At 46.2% G+C, this 15,491-nt stretch overlaps 1 protein-coding gene across 1 annotated transcript in view; it reads right to left on the bottom strand.

Annotated features, from left to right (window-relative positions):
- The window catches only part of WDR88 (WD repeat domain 88), a gene marked incomplete at both ends in the record, with an annotated part of 38,985 nt that overhangs the window by 13,607 nt on the left and 9,887 nt on the right, over positions 1–15,491 (bottom strand). Inside the window, 5 exons of the mRNA XM_082861883.1 lie at positions 1,937–2,066; positions 3,428–3,566; positions 6,111–6,174; positions 7,264–7,352; positions 11,896–12,006. Of these exons, the coding sequence (XP_082718009.1) occupies positions 1,937–2,066; positions 3,428–3,566; positions 6,111–6,174; positions 7,264–7,352; positions 11,896–12,006 (533 nt within the window). The remainder of the gene's footprint in view (positions 1–1,936; positions 2,067–3,427; positions 3,567–6,110; positions 6,175–7,263; positions 7,353–11,895; positions 12,007–15,491) is intronic.

The following is a 15,491-nucleotide window of genomic DNA, read 5'->3' as shown; positions in this document are numbered from 1 at the left end:
GGAGGGGGAAGGGTAAGCTGGGACAAAGTGAGAGAGTGGCACGGACATATATACACTACCTAATGTAAAATAGACAGCTAGTGGGAAGCAGCCGCATAGCACAGGGATATCGGCTCGGTGCTTTGTGACCGCCTGGAGGGGTGGGATAGGGAGAGTGGGAGCGAGGGAGATGCAAGAGGGAAGAGATACGGGGATATATGTATATGTATAGCTGATTCACTTTGGTATAAAGCAGAAACTAACACTCCATTGTAAAGCAATTATACTCCAATAAAGATGTTAAAAAACAAAACAAAACATTATGTTAGATGAAATAAGCCAGACACAAAAGGACAAATAATGTATGATTCCATTCATATGAAATTTCTAGTATAAGAAAATTCATAGAGGCAGAAAGTAGAATAGAGGTTACTAGGGTCTAGGGTTGGGGAGAGTGGGGAATTATTATTAACAGGTACCGAGTTTCTGTTTGGGTGATAAAAGGGTTTTGGAAATAGAAAGTGGTGGTGGTTGCATAATATTGTAAATGTAATGTCAGTGAAATAAGTTTAAAATGGTTAAAATTCTATATTTTACCACAATTAAAAAATAATAATGTAATATCCCCCAAACCACTGAATTGTACACTGGAAATGGGTGAGTTGTATGATGTGTATGAATTATATCTCAATAAAGCTGTTAAGGAAGGCAGCCAGCAGGCAGGAAAGAAGGGGGAAAAGTGATGGCTTCTGGGGAAACAATGGTTACGAGACATGTAAGAGAGAGATTTTTCACTATATATCTTTTTGTACCTTTTAAATTTTGTACTGTGTTGCATGCTTTACATTTTCAAAAAGTAAATTACATATTTTTAAAATAAAAAATTCGAGGTCCCTTGTTCAAAAATGAAGAATTTCAAGATATCAACGGCAGAGTATGAAATCAAGTGTGAGACTTTCTGTGTGTGGAGCCCTGTGTAACTTCAGAGGTTCATGCCATGAAGCCAGCCCTGTCCTGTAGCCCTGAGAATCCTTGTCTATGTTTTCTTGCTAAAAGCTACATTTCCAGAAAATTCACAAATGTGGGTCAATCCAATATACCAATAGACATTTTCCTTAGCTCCCTTTCCACCCTCCTTGGGGAAACAAAGTGGAGTGGATTGTGACACCCACAGCTGGAGCTGCAGCCGCCTCTGCTGCGTCACCCTCCTCACTGCCACCACGGAGTAGGTCTAAGGAGCAGGGCAGGTGTCCCACGGCCCCTCCCGACCCTGGTGTCCACGGGAGTCACCCTTGGTAACAGAGCCCGTGCTGAGCGCCCACCATGCAGCCTGTGTGTTATCTCGTGCAGACCTCACCTGGGCTCAGTTTGCAGGTGAGGAAACTAAGGTCCAAGGTCACACAGGATGAGAACCTGCACTCTCTTAACCCTGGGCCAGACCCCCAGGGGAAAGCCTGGTCCAGGCCAGCCGGGCTCGTAACTGAGCCGAGCGGGCAGGGTGACAGGGCATATGCACATTCTGGGATCCTGACTCCAAGGCCCGCTGGAGAGGGCTGGCCACCCACTTGGTGCCGGTGGCCACAGACAAAGTGACCCTTGCAGGCCCTGGATTATCAGATCTTCCCATTTTACATGGGATGCTGGAAATCCACATTTTGGGGTGGGAGTGGGACACTGCACAATGTTTACCAGTGTTGGCTCACACTGAAATGAATGCATCTGAGGGCCGTCCCAGCCCAGGGACCACAGCTAGTGGTTTCCCCCTGCCTGTCGGTCCCCTTCCCTTTCTCCATCTCCAGCCTCCTCACAGCACCAGTGGACCATAGTTGGAGATGCCCCACATTGACACCAGCTGGGGAGCCAAAGGGGCACAGGCCGAATCCAGGAGGGCGTGAAGGGGGACTCCCACCCACCTCCCCGCCGCAGGATGCTGCCCGGCCTCCCAGGGCCTCCTCACTTGGTGATGGTGAGCAGCGTGGCCTGGGATGTCACATCCCAGATCTTGATGCTCCTGTCCAGTGAGACGGAAGCCACCTTCTGGCTGTCTGGGTCAAAGCAGCACGCTGTGACCGACATCCTGTGATGATCTGAGGCACAAGGAAAGTGACTCGTTATCGTGCGTTCCATACTCTGGGCCACAGGCTCCAAGGGACGCAGAGGCTCACCCTGCTCCCCTAGACAGCGACAGTATTACAGAGATGCAACTCTGGTTTTCACAAGGGACTCTGCACTCACACAAAGTGCCTGCCGTGAACCAGGCTTTGGAGAAGGAGCACTGCCCCCCGCCCCTGCCGCTGCCCCTGCAGAGCTCCCAGGTGGATGCGGAGACACCCTTGAGCAGGCAACGATCTGCAGCATAGGCCATGGCTCCCAGCCAGCAGAAGGAAGCCTGGCCCAGCCCCGAGAGGTCGAGGAAGGGACCTAAAAGTTATCGAGGGAAGCAGGAAAGGAAGAGTGCTCTAGGCAGAAGGAACAGCATGTGCCAAGGTCCGGCGTGGGGAGAGAGCATGGAGGGGCGTGGCGTGCAGCTAGAACTCCGAGCGTGAGGAGAGGTAGAGTGTGCGGTGGTACATTAAGGAAATATGCAAGCTGTGGGGCAGTGCACCTATCACGGTGCCATGTTGATAAAAATACATTAAATGTATGTGGGAAGTAGTACTGTGTGTGTGCAAACACACACACACACACACACACACACTCACACGAAGGCCACCCAGCAATGTACTGTTAATAATACGTACCTCCAGGGAGGAGTCCAAACAGGTACGGCAGCCTTGCTCCTTTTACTTTACACACTTACTAATTTTTTTTTTTACAATGATTATGTATTTTTTAACTTTTTCTTTGGAGATAACTGTTAACTCACATGCAGTTGTAAGGAATAATACAGAGAGATCCCATCACCCAGTTTCCCCCAGTGATAACATCTTGCATAATCATTATTTAGGATTACAACTGGGAAACTGACATACGATGATTTTTTTTCAGTAGATGCCATTCTGTTCTTTTTCTAATTGTCTGAATTTGTTTCTTTCTACATGACAATGAATAATAATAATATTGCAAATCATCAGCATTGTAAAACACAATAAATACTTTACATGCATTATTAATAATCATTGTGATAATTATTTTTATATTTAAAAATTACAGATCAAAATGTTAAGAAGGCTGGGACTCCACTCAATAAAGAATTGGGCTTTAAATGTCCACGTGAGGTTGGAGCAGAGCACTGCCTCATTTATTACAAGCACGAGACTGAACGGAAAATCCTTAAGCAGTCTTAGTTTTAACTGCCTGTGCATTTATCAATCAATGTCCCATCTTTAATGATGTGATTCATAGCATTGCAGGTTCACCAAATAAAGCAATCGAAAGTCACTGTCTGTCAAGTGACAAGTGGCTGTTACCACAGACAGAATAGAGCAGGGAGCCCACGCAAACTCACCTTTGATGTGGGACACGGTGGTGGTGTCTTCCGCGTCTGTTATACAGATTCCATGGTCCACATCCAAGCCTGAGACCACGTATTTACCATCGGGGGAAAACTTACAGGAGACTATGAAGGTTTCATGACTGAGCTTCCACTGAAACAGGGCAACAATCCAAAGGTTTTCTCTCTAGCCCAGCATTCCAGCAGGACTTTCTGAAATGTTCTCTCTATGTACTGTTCGGTATGCCAGCCACTGGCCACATGTGGCCATGGAGTACTTGTAATAGGCTGGTGCAAATAAGGAACTGAATTTTTGTTTGTTTAGTTTTCATGAATTAATTTTTAATTAATAAATGTAATTAATGTGTGTCTAGGACAGATGAACAAGGATAGCAAGCACCTAGCAGAACTGGCAGCAAGGTTCTAGTAATGGCCAACTTTATTCTTTTTTTTTTTTTTTTTTTGGCTGCACCAAGTGGCTTGTGGGATCTTAGCTTCCCGACCAGGGATCGGACCCAAGCCCTCGGCAGCGAAAGCGCAGAGTCCTAACCACTGGACCGCCAGGGAATGCCCCCTGGGCAACTTTTTTCTTGTTCAGTTTGGTAAGTGTTTATTGAATGTCTGCCCTGTGGACAAGACGCTACAACCTCAGCCCCTTGGGACGAAGAGCTACTCAACATATTTAGGAAAGGAGGATCTCTCTGTATGTTCTAAATTATGGTATTGCCATTGTGAAGGTTTTTACATATGCCCACCAATTCTTTGATAGTCCTCCCTCCACAAGCTGGAGCTTAATTACCTGCCCCAAGAGTGTGGGCTCAACTTAGTGACTCATTTCTTTGAATACAATATGGCAGAAGGGATAGTGTATGACTAGGTCATAAAAGAAACCAGGGCTTTCTCCAAAGAAGAAATACAGATGGCCAAAAAGCACATGAAAAGATGCTCAATGTCGTTAATTATTAGAGAAATGCAAATCAAAACCATAATGAGGTATCACCTCACACTGTTCAGAATAGCCATCATCAGAATAATAAACGGAAAGGGTGTGGAGAAAAGGGAACCCTCTTATACTGTTGGTGGGAATGTAAATTGGTGCAGCCACTGTGGTTCCTTAAAAAACTAAAAATAGAGTTACCATAAGATCCAGCCATCCCACTCCTGGGCATATATCTGGAAAAGTTGAAAACTTTAATTCAAAAAGATACATGCACCCCAATGTTCATAGCAGAACTATTTACAATAGCCAAGACATGGAAGCAACCTAAAGTCCCTTAACAGATGAATGAGATGTGGTATAAATATACAATGGAATATTACTCAGCCATTAAAAAGAATGAATTATTGCCATTTGCAGCAACACGGTTGGACCTAGAAATTATTGTACTCAGTGAAGTAAGTCAGACAGAGAAAGATAAATATCACATGATACCACTTATACGTGGAATCTAAAAAAATGATACAAATGGACTTATTTAAAAACAAAATAGGGACTTCCTTGGTGGTCCAGTACTCCCAATGCAGGGGGCCCAGGGGGCTGAGGTTCGATCCCTGGTCAGGGAACTAGATCCTACATGTGGCAACTTTGTTGCCACACGCAGCAACGAAGATCCCACATGCTGCAAATAAGACCCGGTGCAGCCAAATAAATAAATTAGAAATAAGCATTTGGGAAAATGCTCGAAGTCAGGAGTAACTGATGCTCCTATATCTGCTAGTATATAATGACACTATGTTGCCAACAGAATATACTTGCCCGTGTTCACATTTAACATGTGTATAGGAAAAGAGACACCAAGGTGTTAACTGTAATCTCTGGGAGTTGTTTTAAGGTTTCTGTGTTTGTTTTTTTGAACTTGGCTTATCTTGTCTTTCCAAAAATTGTTTACAATGAGTATAAATTGATCTTCACACCAGGAAGGAAGATTTTTTTTTTTAAGGAGAGAAAAGAGGAGGAAGGGAGAGGAGAGGTGATGAGAAGCTGCTGGGGGAAGGGCGATGGGGATGGGACAGGAGACCCTGAGGAACCCCTGGAGCAGGGTCAGGGCTGCCTGGGTACCAGGCAGGAAAGAGAGGAGGATCTCGGGCCAGTTTGGTTGGATGGATGGTGGTACCTTCTTAGATGGAGGACAGATTGGGAAGGGCCCAGAAGCCTCGTGCTTTGGCCACGTGCATGGCCTTTGTCCCAAGGCCTCAGCTCTGCCTCTTGCCCCATCAAAAGCAGACATCCCTAGGGCAGGGTCTCTTTTCCCATGCAGTTCCCTCCGCCTGGAATGCCACCTCCCACACCCACCTCCACTTCTTCCCTTCTTCCACATCCTCCCCATCCCTCAAAGAGAGCCCTCTTCTGCCTGCTTCAGAAAGCCTTCCTTCCCTGAAGCCCACCCTCCATCATTTTGGGTCCCTGAGAAAATTTTCCTTTCCTGAAAGATTGGCTACCCTTCACACTCCATGCCCAGCTCAAGGCCACTTAAGGCCCAGTCAAGACCCTGTGCTGTGAATTCTGCTGAGTGCACCACAGTGACCTCAATGGGAAGGAAATCCAAAAAAGAGGGGATATATGTATATGTATAACTGACTCATTTTGCTGTATAGTAGAAACCAGCACAATACTGTAAAGCAACTATACTCCCATAAAAGTTAATTTTACAAAAAGACCCTGTGCTGTGATGTCTCCACTAGGGCAAAGCATACGTACCAGCAGCTTGCCTGTTTCAAGGTCCCAAGCCCTCACTGTTTTGTCGTAAGATGCTGCAATAATTCTGGAAATAAAATGACAAACATGGGGTCTGAATGACCCAGATTATTATGCCTGTGGTTTCTATGGAAAAAAAACAGGAAATTTTTACAGAAAATTTCTATAGTTTAGGACCAAGATTGCAAATAATACCTGAATCTTCCTAAAGATGTTCCATGAGCGCCTCCCCCCCCCCGGAGAACAGAGGTTCTCAGTGAAAACAGAGAGCCCCTAACACAGAAGGCACCACAGCACCATTCTCTTCTTTAATCCCTCAGTCACACAAATATGTTCTTTTATATCTGGGGCGTTAAAGGTATCGTTTCTTCTGTTTTGTAATTGTCTTCTTCTAGAAGGAGCTACAACTCACAAGGATCAGTCACTTCTTTCTCTGGTCACTTGTCTATATTTTTACAGGAAAAGACTTTCGTAGCTCATCTCATTCTGAAATGCTTTCTTGTACATTTAGTAAAATAATATAAGTGTACCCTTGTCTTCTTATATTGCATGTTTCTGTGACAATCTCTGTCCTCTATGTAAGATAAATTCCCACGAAACTTAAATTCCCACACTAGTTTTCACTAGCAGACTAATTTTGTAGCTGCTGCTCAGGATAAAAGTGAATCCACTTTAAAGCAAATCCCCTTTTAAAGGCCCGTCTCACATCTGTGTGAGGGGTAAATGCAAGTGCATCCCAGAGGCTGCCTCCCAGCCCCTAGGCTGCCTCCCAGCCCCGACGCTCCCCAGGTGACAGCTTGGGCTTCCCTCTGCTTCCTGCGTCTCAGTTTCCCCTGTGAAATGAGGTCCTGGACTGAATCGCTAGTGAGCCTCGCAGCTGACCCAGTCCACAGGTGTGACTGCAGGAAATAAACTCCGTGAAGAACATTCAGACTGGCTTCAGCCACAATAAAATTTGCCTTTTTAGCATTTTAAATTTTCAAAGAGTTATCACATCTACTTGATTCTCACAGCAAAAGATGGGAACCATGAGACCGATATATGGGAGTAAGGTTGGGTATTTGCTTAAGAGACAGTGAACTGACCCGGGCGTGCTGTGTGCTGGCCTACTCTTCCCTCTCACTTTCCTGACCAGAGTAAAATGAGGGCAAGTCACCTTCTGCTGTCAGCCGTGACGCTGCATTCTAAAACAGGAGCTCCGGGCCCCGGCTCAAAATTCCGAACAACAGATCCATCCACGGCATCCTCAGGTCAGCGGGAGAGAGGGGGAGAGGGCCAGAGGTCACTGAGGTGTCGGCTGAAGCTGTGATTGAGTTCAACATCAGCCCTGGGCTTGTCTGAGAACCTTGAGAACCTGAGAACCTTGCCCTATGACTCTCACCCAGCTCAGAGGGGCAAAAGGACTTTCCCTCCACCCCCAAAGCAGGAAGGACACCCTCGCCGGCAACCCCGGGAAAACTCCCCCTCGATCCCACAGTGGCCGATGGAAACAGGCGGCTCTGAGGGCAGAGCTGCAAACGGGTAATTTTCTCATTCTCTACCGGCCAAAGCGGCGCCACAAAATCTAGCAAGATCTTTCAAGAACTTTTTACAAGTTCCCACTGTTTGACCCAGCAATTCTATCCTGAGGGGGTCTCCCTTAAGGAGATAATCTGAGTTGTGGCATGCATGAAAAAGGTTTGTCACGTGTTAGAGGGGGCAGACGGCAAACACACCGGCAACAGTCTGTGTCCACCTAAAGGGGGCAGTTAAAACAAATTTGAGCACTCCCAACAGTGGGGCCCAAACAACTCTGATCACACTGAAGGGAGATAACTGCAGAATAAGATGAGAACAGAGCAGGGTAATAACTGACAATAGGATGGGAACAATCGGGGTACCAAAGTGAAGGGTGCGTGCTGGGGCAGAGATAAAATACTTTCAGTAAGAAATGTGTCCACAGCTTTTCAGGATAAGCAGGGGTGGAAAGTCCCCTTGAAACAAATGTTATTAGTAAGACAGTGGATTCATAGAAAGGCCTTGCACTGTTACATGAAATTATGGTGCCCGGTTGGGGGAGCTTTTGGCCTGACCTGGGCAGGCCTGGGACAATTCTTCCTGATATGCAGAGACCACTTTGCATGAAGACCCCAAGCCTGCTGGGAGGCAAAGGACCCTGTGTCAGGGGTCCCCAAGACCACCCCCGGGATTGGTGATTCTCCAGGACTCACAGGACTCTGAATATAGTCGTGCTCACGGCTAAGATTTATTACAGCCAAAGGACACAAAGCAAAATCAGCAAAGGGAAGGGTACGTGGGGTGAGGTCCAGAGGAAACCAGGCACTGCTTGCAAGAGTCTCTCTCTGTGGGTCACACGGGACATGCTTAATTCCTGCAGCAACCAGTTGTAACAACATGTGTGAGGTGCTGTCTACCGGGGAGATGCACCCGAACCTCGGGGCCCAGGTTTTTATCGGGGTCGGGTGACACACACACTCTGCAGCGTGCACCCGAATTCCAGACTCCCAGAAGGAGAGCCGGGGTACAGCATCAACTGCGTGGTTTGCACAAACCGTCCGTGAGGCCCCTTTATCACTTAGGGAAAGATTCATATGACTATAGAACACTGTTCACCAGTCAAGTTCCCAGATGCCAGCCAAGGCCAGCCTTGCCAGTGGGCCTTTCCAAGGACAGCAGTCTCAGGCCTACCGTGCGAACTCTTTTCTGCACAGACCCAGTCCCCCAACCCCTGCTCCGTGAAACTTGAAACGGTGCGGTTGTGTTTGGGTGAACCCAGCAGGCCTTAATCAAAGCCCACCGACAGGAAGAGATCCCAGAGAGGAATTCATGGGAGCAGGACACATTCAGGCTGGAGGCCCAGCTCATGAGCCTCGTGGCTTGGGAAGAAAGGGCTGGTTCTGACAGCCTGTGATCCAGCCTCCCTGGCTGGTGTGTTGCTCTAGGACAAACATTGTCCAGGAACTAAGAAAATGATCGTCGTGGGGCCCCGGGCCAGTTAAGGGCAGAACTAGAATGGACTGTGCAGGTTCAGCGTTCAACAGTGCTGCCATATGGCCAAGAGGAGGAATAGCAACCACGGACAGATAACTCTCTTGGAAAATGTGCACAGTCATGAATGATTTGGCAGGAGATATTCAATAGACGGCAATACAAGCCAGATGTTGTTAGTGAATTCCAAAGACAGTGGAAATGTCTCTGTTTTGTATTGAATGTTTCTTGAAATAAATGGGTCATTGGCTAGGGGTGTGAGAAGACAAATAAAGCAGTTTCCCCTTCACCGGGCATTTGGAACCAGGAATTCTTTCTGTGGACTCAGATAATTTAAGGGGAGATGTTGGTTGGACTCTGAATGAATGGGGAGGAAGGGGTTCTAATAAGTGGTTAGAAACATAAAGGAGATGTGACAATATTTGTAGCCCAAGTTTACTGTGATTATATAAACAGTTTTTCTGTATGGTTTCAATTTCATAAATGTGTGTATACATGTGCAAACAGGAAAAAGAAAAGCTACACTCCAACATTTTCATGGTAGTTAACTCAGGGTTCATGGAATGATGTTTTATTTTCTTCTTTGTGTCTTTATGTATTTTGGTGATAAAACCATATTACCTTCATAGTATGAGAAAAACTACCAGTGATTTTTTTTTTTTTTTACAATGATTGGAAAGAGATGTACCGTATCAGAGAGAGACTGGGCACAGGACTAAGAATACTTTTTTTCTCAGCTTCTTCATACATTTATGGTCTTTCTAAATTATTCACAGTGATCTGCAGTTAGGGGAAAGGGACCTTTTTAAAAGATTAAATCAGAAGTTTGGCTTTGGGTGGGTTGAGAGGAAGGACTGGAGATGGAAGATGGTGAGAGTGGAGGAGAGAAGGGAGAGGCAAGGAGACACTTGCCCAAGATACTGTGACAGAGAAGGTGATGCGCAGGGTAATGGCTTAGTCATCTCCTGAGGGAGGGCTCATGCCACGAGCTGCTGCTGGGGCAGGGAGAGCCGCAGGAGGAGCCAGGAGCAGAGAAAAAGATGGGGAAAAGAGAGCCAGGAGGGGGAAAGAGGACCATTGGAGGGGCAGCCAAGGCAGGGAGACCAGAGAACTAGTGATTCTGCAACTAGGGGTGGAGGTGTGAAGGAGGGCAGAGGGACGGAGGGGGCAGCTGGAGAAGGTGGTGGCAGGGGGTAGGGCTGTGAGTAAGTCAGGTATTGAGGACGCTTGGGCAGGCTGAAGTGACGGGGTCCTGGCTGGGGCACGGAGTAGGTAGGGAGCCAGGGCAGTGAAGCTGCTGTGGGAGCCAAGGACATCTGGATGGATGGTCCCTAATCTTGGGACAACAAAAGAAAACAGGCAGATGTCCCCTTATAGAGACAGAAGCCCTCTGGCCAAAATAGACAGAAACCCCTGAGAGTCCTTCCACTGACTCAGAAGGTGAGAAGAACATGAGAAGCATCTGAAGATGACAAAGCAAAATGCACACTTGGAAAGTCACCATTCCCCCCTCCCCCTGGGTGACAACCAGCAGAGACCCCCTCACCCCCAGGCCTTCTCAGTCATCCCAGAGGGTTGGGAAAGGGCTTAGGGTTCCCAGAGGAAGCAGTGGTTTTCCCAACAAGAAGATCATGGGGATGGGTGGGGGGATGGGGGGTGGATAAGAGCCACAGAAAAGGAGAGAGTGGATGTCTGTTGGGACCTGGTATGGGCCAGGCAGGCCCTGGGGTGGCCCCAGCACACGGCTGATCCTGTGAAGCCTGGGGAGGTTTAGGGAGGCCCGGGAGGTCATGTAACCACCCAGGGTCAAACAGCTGGTAGGTCACTAATGCGGGGCCCGAACCACTTGGATAGCCCCAAACCCTCCTGCCCAGTCTGCCTGGCTTGGTACCCGCCAAGACCCAGAAGATGACCCAGAAGATGCTCCTCCAAGGTGATCTGGAGGGTAAGGAGCTATCCTCCACCTAGTCACCCAAACCAGAACCCAGGAACCAGCCTTGACTCACTCCGCCCTGTCCCCCTCCTGCCCCGGAAGCCAGATGAGACAGCAAAACTCGGAACTGACCGTCCTTCCCAGTGGGCCCTGCCCCAACCACACAGTCATCTGTGGCCTGGCCCCTGATGGCCACTGCCATCTCCCAGCCCTGCTCCCTCCTCATCCGCTCCCGACTGACCAGCAGTGCCCCCAAGCAGGCCCACTAGAGTCTGCTGGCTATGCCCAGAAGACTTTGGAAGAGTTCTTGGTGGCCACCTCTCTGTAACCTCATCTGACCACCACATCCCTGTTCCTCTGCCCCTGCTTCCTGCACCCCGTGGCACTGACCTGTGCTCAGGCTTACCTCTCCCAATCACCCTTCATGGACAGGTCCCAGGTCTGGCCACTTTTCTGTCCTCTTGTGATCCCCTAGGCCTAGCCGTAATACCATTTCTGTGGATGGAACTGAATATTCCAAATGAGAAGGAGGCCCAGAGAGATAACACAGCTCAGAGACCCCAGCTAGGTCTCAGGCACAGCCTCTAACAAAAGGTGGTGAGCTCCTGGTCCAGCGGTCTCCATCCCTGCTCCCACTGTTTCTAAATTAACAGGCTGACAGCAGACACACTAACTTCATCTCTCTCTGGTGACTTGAAACTAGGGTGAGCCCTCACTTTGCCGCTTCTTCTTGCACTTCGCTCAGAAAGGTCTCTCCAAATCTTTGGGATCCTTGAATGTCTGGGAACTCAGTACCGGGGAACTCTCCACAAGAGGAGACATAAGCTTATGGGACGTTTGGGTTCCACCTAACACTGGGCCACCTACCCACAGCTTCACGGTGCAGTCATAGGAGCCACTGAGGACCTTTGTGTCATCCACACAGAAGTGACAGGAACTCACAATGTGCTGGTGTCCCCTCATAATTTTAAATGGGATCTGAAAAAAGGATAGACTGAATGAGTTCAGAAGGTTGCAGAATACCAGATCAATAGTTTAAAAATCAGTAGTATTCCTATCCACTTGCAACGAACAATCCAGAAAAAAATTAAGAAGAAAATTGCATTTACAAAAGCATCAAAATAGGAATAAATTTAACCAAAAAAGTGTAATACTTATACTCTGAAAATTACAAAACATTGTTAAAATAAATTTTAAAAGACTTAAATAAATGGAAAAGCGACCCATGTTCATGGATTAGCAGACTTACTGTTCTGATGAAAATACCCTCCAAAGTGATCTACAGATTCAACACCATCCCATCAAAATCCCAGCAGACTTCTTTTCTAAAACTGACAAGCTGATCCTGGTATCAGAGAGACAGCAGTGAGCGGTCCTGAAGAAAGATCTTAGTTCCCTGCCCAGGAATTGAACCTGGGCAACTTGCATGAAAACCAGGAATCCTAGTCGCTAGACCACCAGGGGCTAGAGGCTAGATGCAAACTTCCCCTGGCCCTTGCCCATCTGAAAAATGAATTTCTCAGAGGGGCAAAAATTGTAAAAACAGGTCCAAAATTTATGATTAGAGACACAGCACAACAAGTGGGAGAGCACACAGAGAAACAGTTTGTTTATTTAAGACAGAAGCAAGGCAGAAATACACACCTGGAGAGAAAGACTGTGGGCGTCCCCCCTGATGAGGAGGAGTGCAGTAAAGAGGCGGTTGAATCATTTGTAAAGGGCAGTTCTTCCACATCTTTGTTTACCTTTGGCCAGCTTTCTTAGTTCTTTTCCCACATCTGACTTGTTCTAGGACACTCCCCAACATGCACGCACATCGTTTTGTCAAGATGGATTCCAGCGCAGAGGCTTATGGAGGCTTGGCGTCACCTGTTATGGGGTGGTGGGCCCTCCTTTTTGAACCCCAAGGAGTCTTTCTGCACCTGTGCAGCCAGGGAGTTTTCCTTGACCTCAGGAGTGGTCGTCTTATCTTTTTACTCCAGCAGAGCTCAGCTCCTGCCATTAACCTCATCCTTGGAGTGTCCAGGGAAAACAAAGCTTCGATTGTACTCCGCTTGACAAAAACCAGCTGTTCAGCCCAGGGGCCCATCTACCTCCTACCTCAATCCTAAAATTTATACAGAAACTCAAGGGAAGCAGAATAGCCAAAAAAACTCTTGTAAAGGAACAAAGGTAGAGGTCTCACAATTTCCAACTTCAAAACAATTTTCAAAACATACAAAGAGACAGTAATCAAGACAGTGTCGTACCAGCATAAGGACAGACATATAGATGGATGAAATAGAACGAATAATCCAGAAATAAGCACTCATATTTTTGGTCACCTGATTTTCAACAAGTGTGCCAAGATAATTAAAAAGGGAAAGAAAAATCTTTTCGACAAATTGTGCTGGGACGAGTGAATATCCACATGCAAAAGAATGAAGTTGGACCCTTACCTCGTACCATATACAAACATTAACTCAAAATGGATCAAAGACCTAAATGTGAGAGCTAAAATTCCAAGCTTCTTAGAAGAAAACATGGGTGTAAACCTTTGTGAATTTGCATTAGTCAGCGGTTTCTTAGATATGACAACAAAAGCACAAGCAGCAGCCGCAACAACAACAACAATGATAAACTGGACATTATCAAAATAAAAAACTTTTGTGCTTCAAAAGACACCATCAAGAAAGTGAAAAACAACCCATACGATGGAAGAACATTTTTGAAAATCATATACCAGGTAAGGGACTTGTGTCTAGAATACGTAAAACACACTTAAAACTCAACAATAAAGAAACAAACAATCCAATTTTAAAATAGGCAAATGATTTGAATAGGCCTTTCTCCAAAAAAGATATGACAATAATCTATAAGCACTTGGAAACGTGCTCAACATCTTAAGCCATTAGGGAAATGTAAATCAAAACCATATTGTGTAAAGAGAGTAAATCCTAAAAGTTCTCATCACAAGGAAAAAAATATTATCTATCTCTTTCAGGTTGTATCTATATGAGATGATGGATGTTCACTAAACCTATTACGGTAATCATTTCATGATGTATGTAAGTCAAAACATTATGTTGTACACCTTAAGCTTATGCAGTGCCGTATGTCAATTATACCTCGATAAAACTGGGGAAGAAAAGACATTCGATTATAGCACCTAAATATAAAAAACAGAACAAACCAAACAAACAAAGAAACATATTGAGCTACCACTTCATACCTAGTTGAATGTCTGTAATCAAAAAATCAAACAATAGGGCCTCCCTGGTGGCGCAGTGGTTGAGAGTCCACCTGCGAATGCAGGGGACACAGGTTCGTGCCCCGGTCCGGGAAGATCCCACATGCCACGGAATGGCTGGGCCCGTGAGCCATGGCTGCTGAGCCTGCGCGTCCAGAGCCTGTGCTCCGCAGCGGCAGAGGCCACAACAGTGAGAGGTCCATGTACCGCAAAAACAAAACAAAACAAAACAAAAACAAAAAATCAGACAATAACAAGAGAAATCGGAACTCTCATATAGGGCTGGTGTGAATGTAAAATCGTGCAGCCACTTTGGAAAATAGTTCAGCAATTCCTCAAAATTTAAACATACGTGTTAACTTATGATCCAGCAACTTTACTCCTAGGTTTTTACCTAAGAAAAATGAAACCAAATGTCCACATAAAAACTTGAACATGGGCATTCATAGAAATATTATTCATAATAATCAAAAATTGGAAACACCACACACCTATGGTCAATTAATCTTCAACAAAGGAGGCAAGAATATACAATGGAGAAAAAACATTCTCTTCAGCAAGTAGCTTGGGGAAGCTGGACAGCTACATGTAAAACAATGAAGTTAGACCACTCCCTCTCACACCATACACAAAAAATAAACTCAAAATGGCTTAAAGACTTAAATATAAGACATGACAGCATAAAACTCATAGAAGAGAACATAGGCAAAACATTCTCTGATGTAAATCATAGCAATGTTTTCTTAGGTCAGACTCCCAAGGCAAAAGAAGTAAAAGCAAAAATAACCAAATAGGACCTAACCAAACTTATAAGCTTTTATGCAGCAAAGAAAACCATAAACAAAATGAAAAGACAACCTATGGAGTAGGAGAAAATATTTGCAAATGAAGCTGCAATTGACAAGAGCTTAATTTCCAAAATATACAAACAGCTCACAGGACTCAACAACAAAAACAAAACAAACAGCCCAATCAAGAAAAGGGGCAGGGGCTTCCCTGATGGCGCAGTGGTTGAGAGTCCGCCTGCCGATGCAGGGGACACGGGTTCGTGCCCCAGTCTGGGAAGATCCCACATGCCGCGGAGCAGCTGGGCCTGTGAGCCATGGCTGCTGGGCCTGCGCATCTGGAGGCTGTGCTCCGCAGCGGGAGAGGCCACAGCAGTGAGAGGCCCGCATACTGCAAAAAAAAAAAAAAAAAGAAAGAAAAGGGGCAGAAGACCTAAACAGACATTTCT

Source organism: Leucopleurus acutus, assembly GCF_964270905.1.
Source record: "Leucopleurus acutus genome assembly, chromosome: 20".
Classification (NCBI taxonomy): domain Eukaryota; kingdom Metazoa; phylum Chordata; class Mammalia; order Artiodactyla; family Delphinidae; genus Leucopleurus; species Leucopleurus acutus.
Note: the sequence above shows the minus strand (reverse complement) of the source record. Positions and strands in the feature narration are given on the sequence as shown.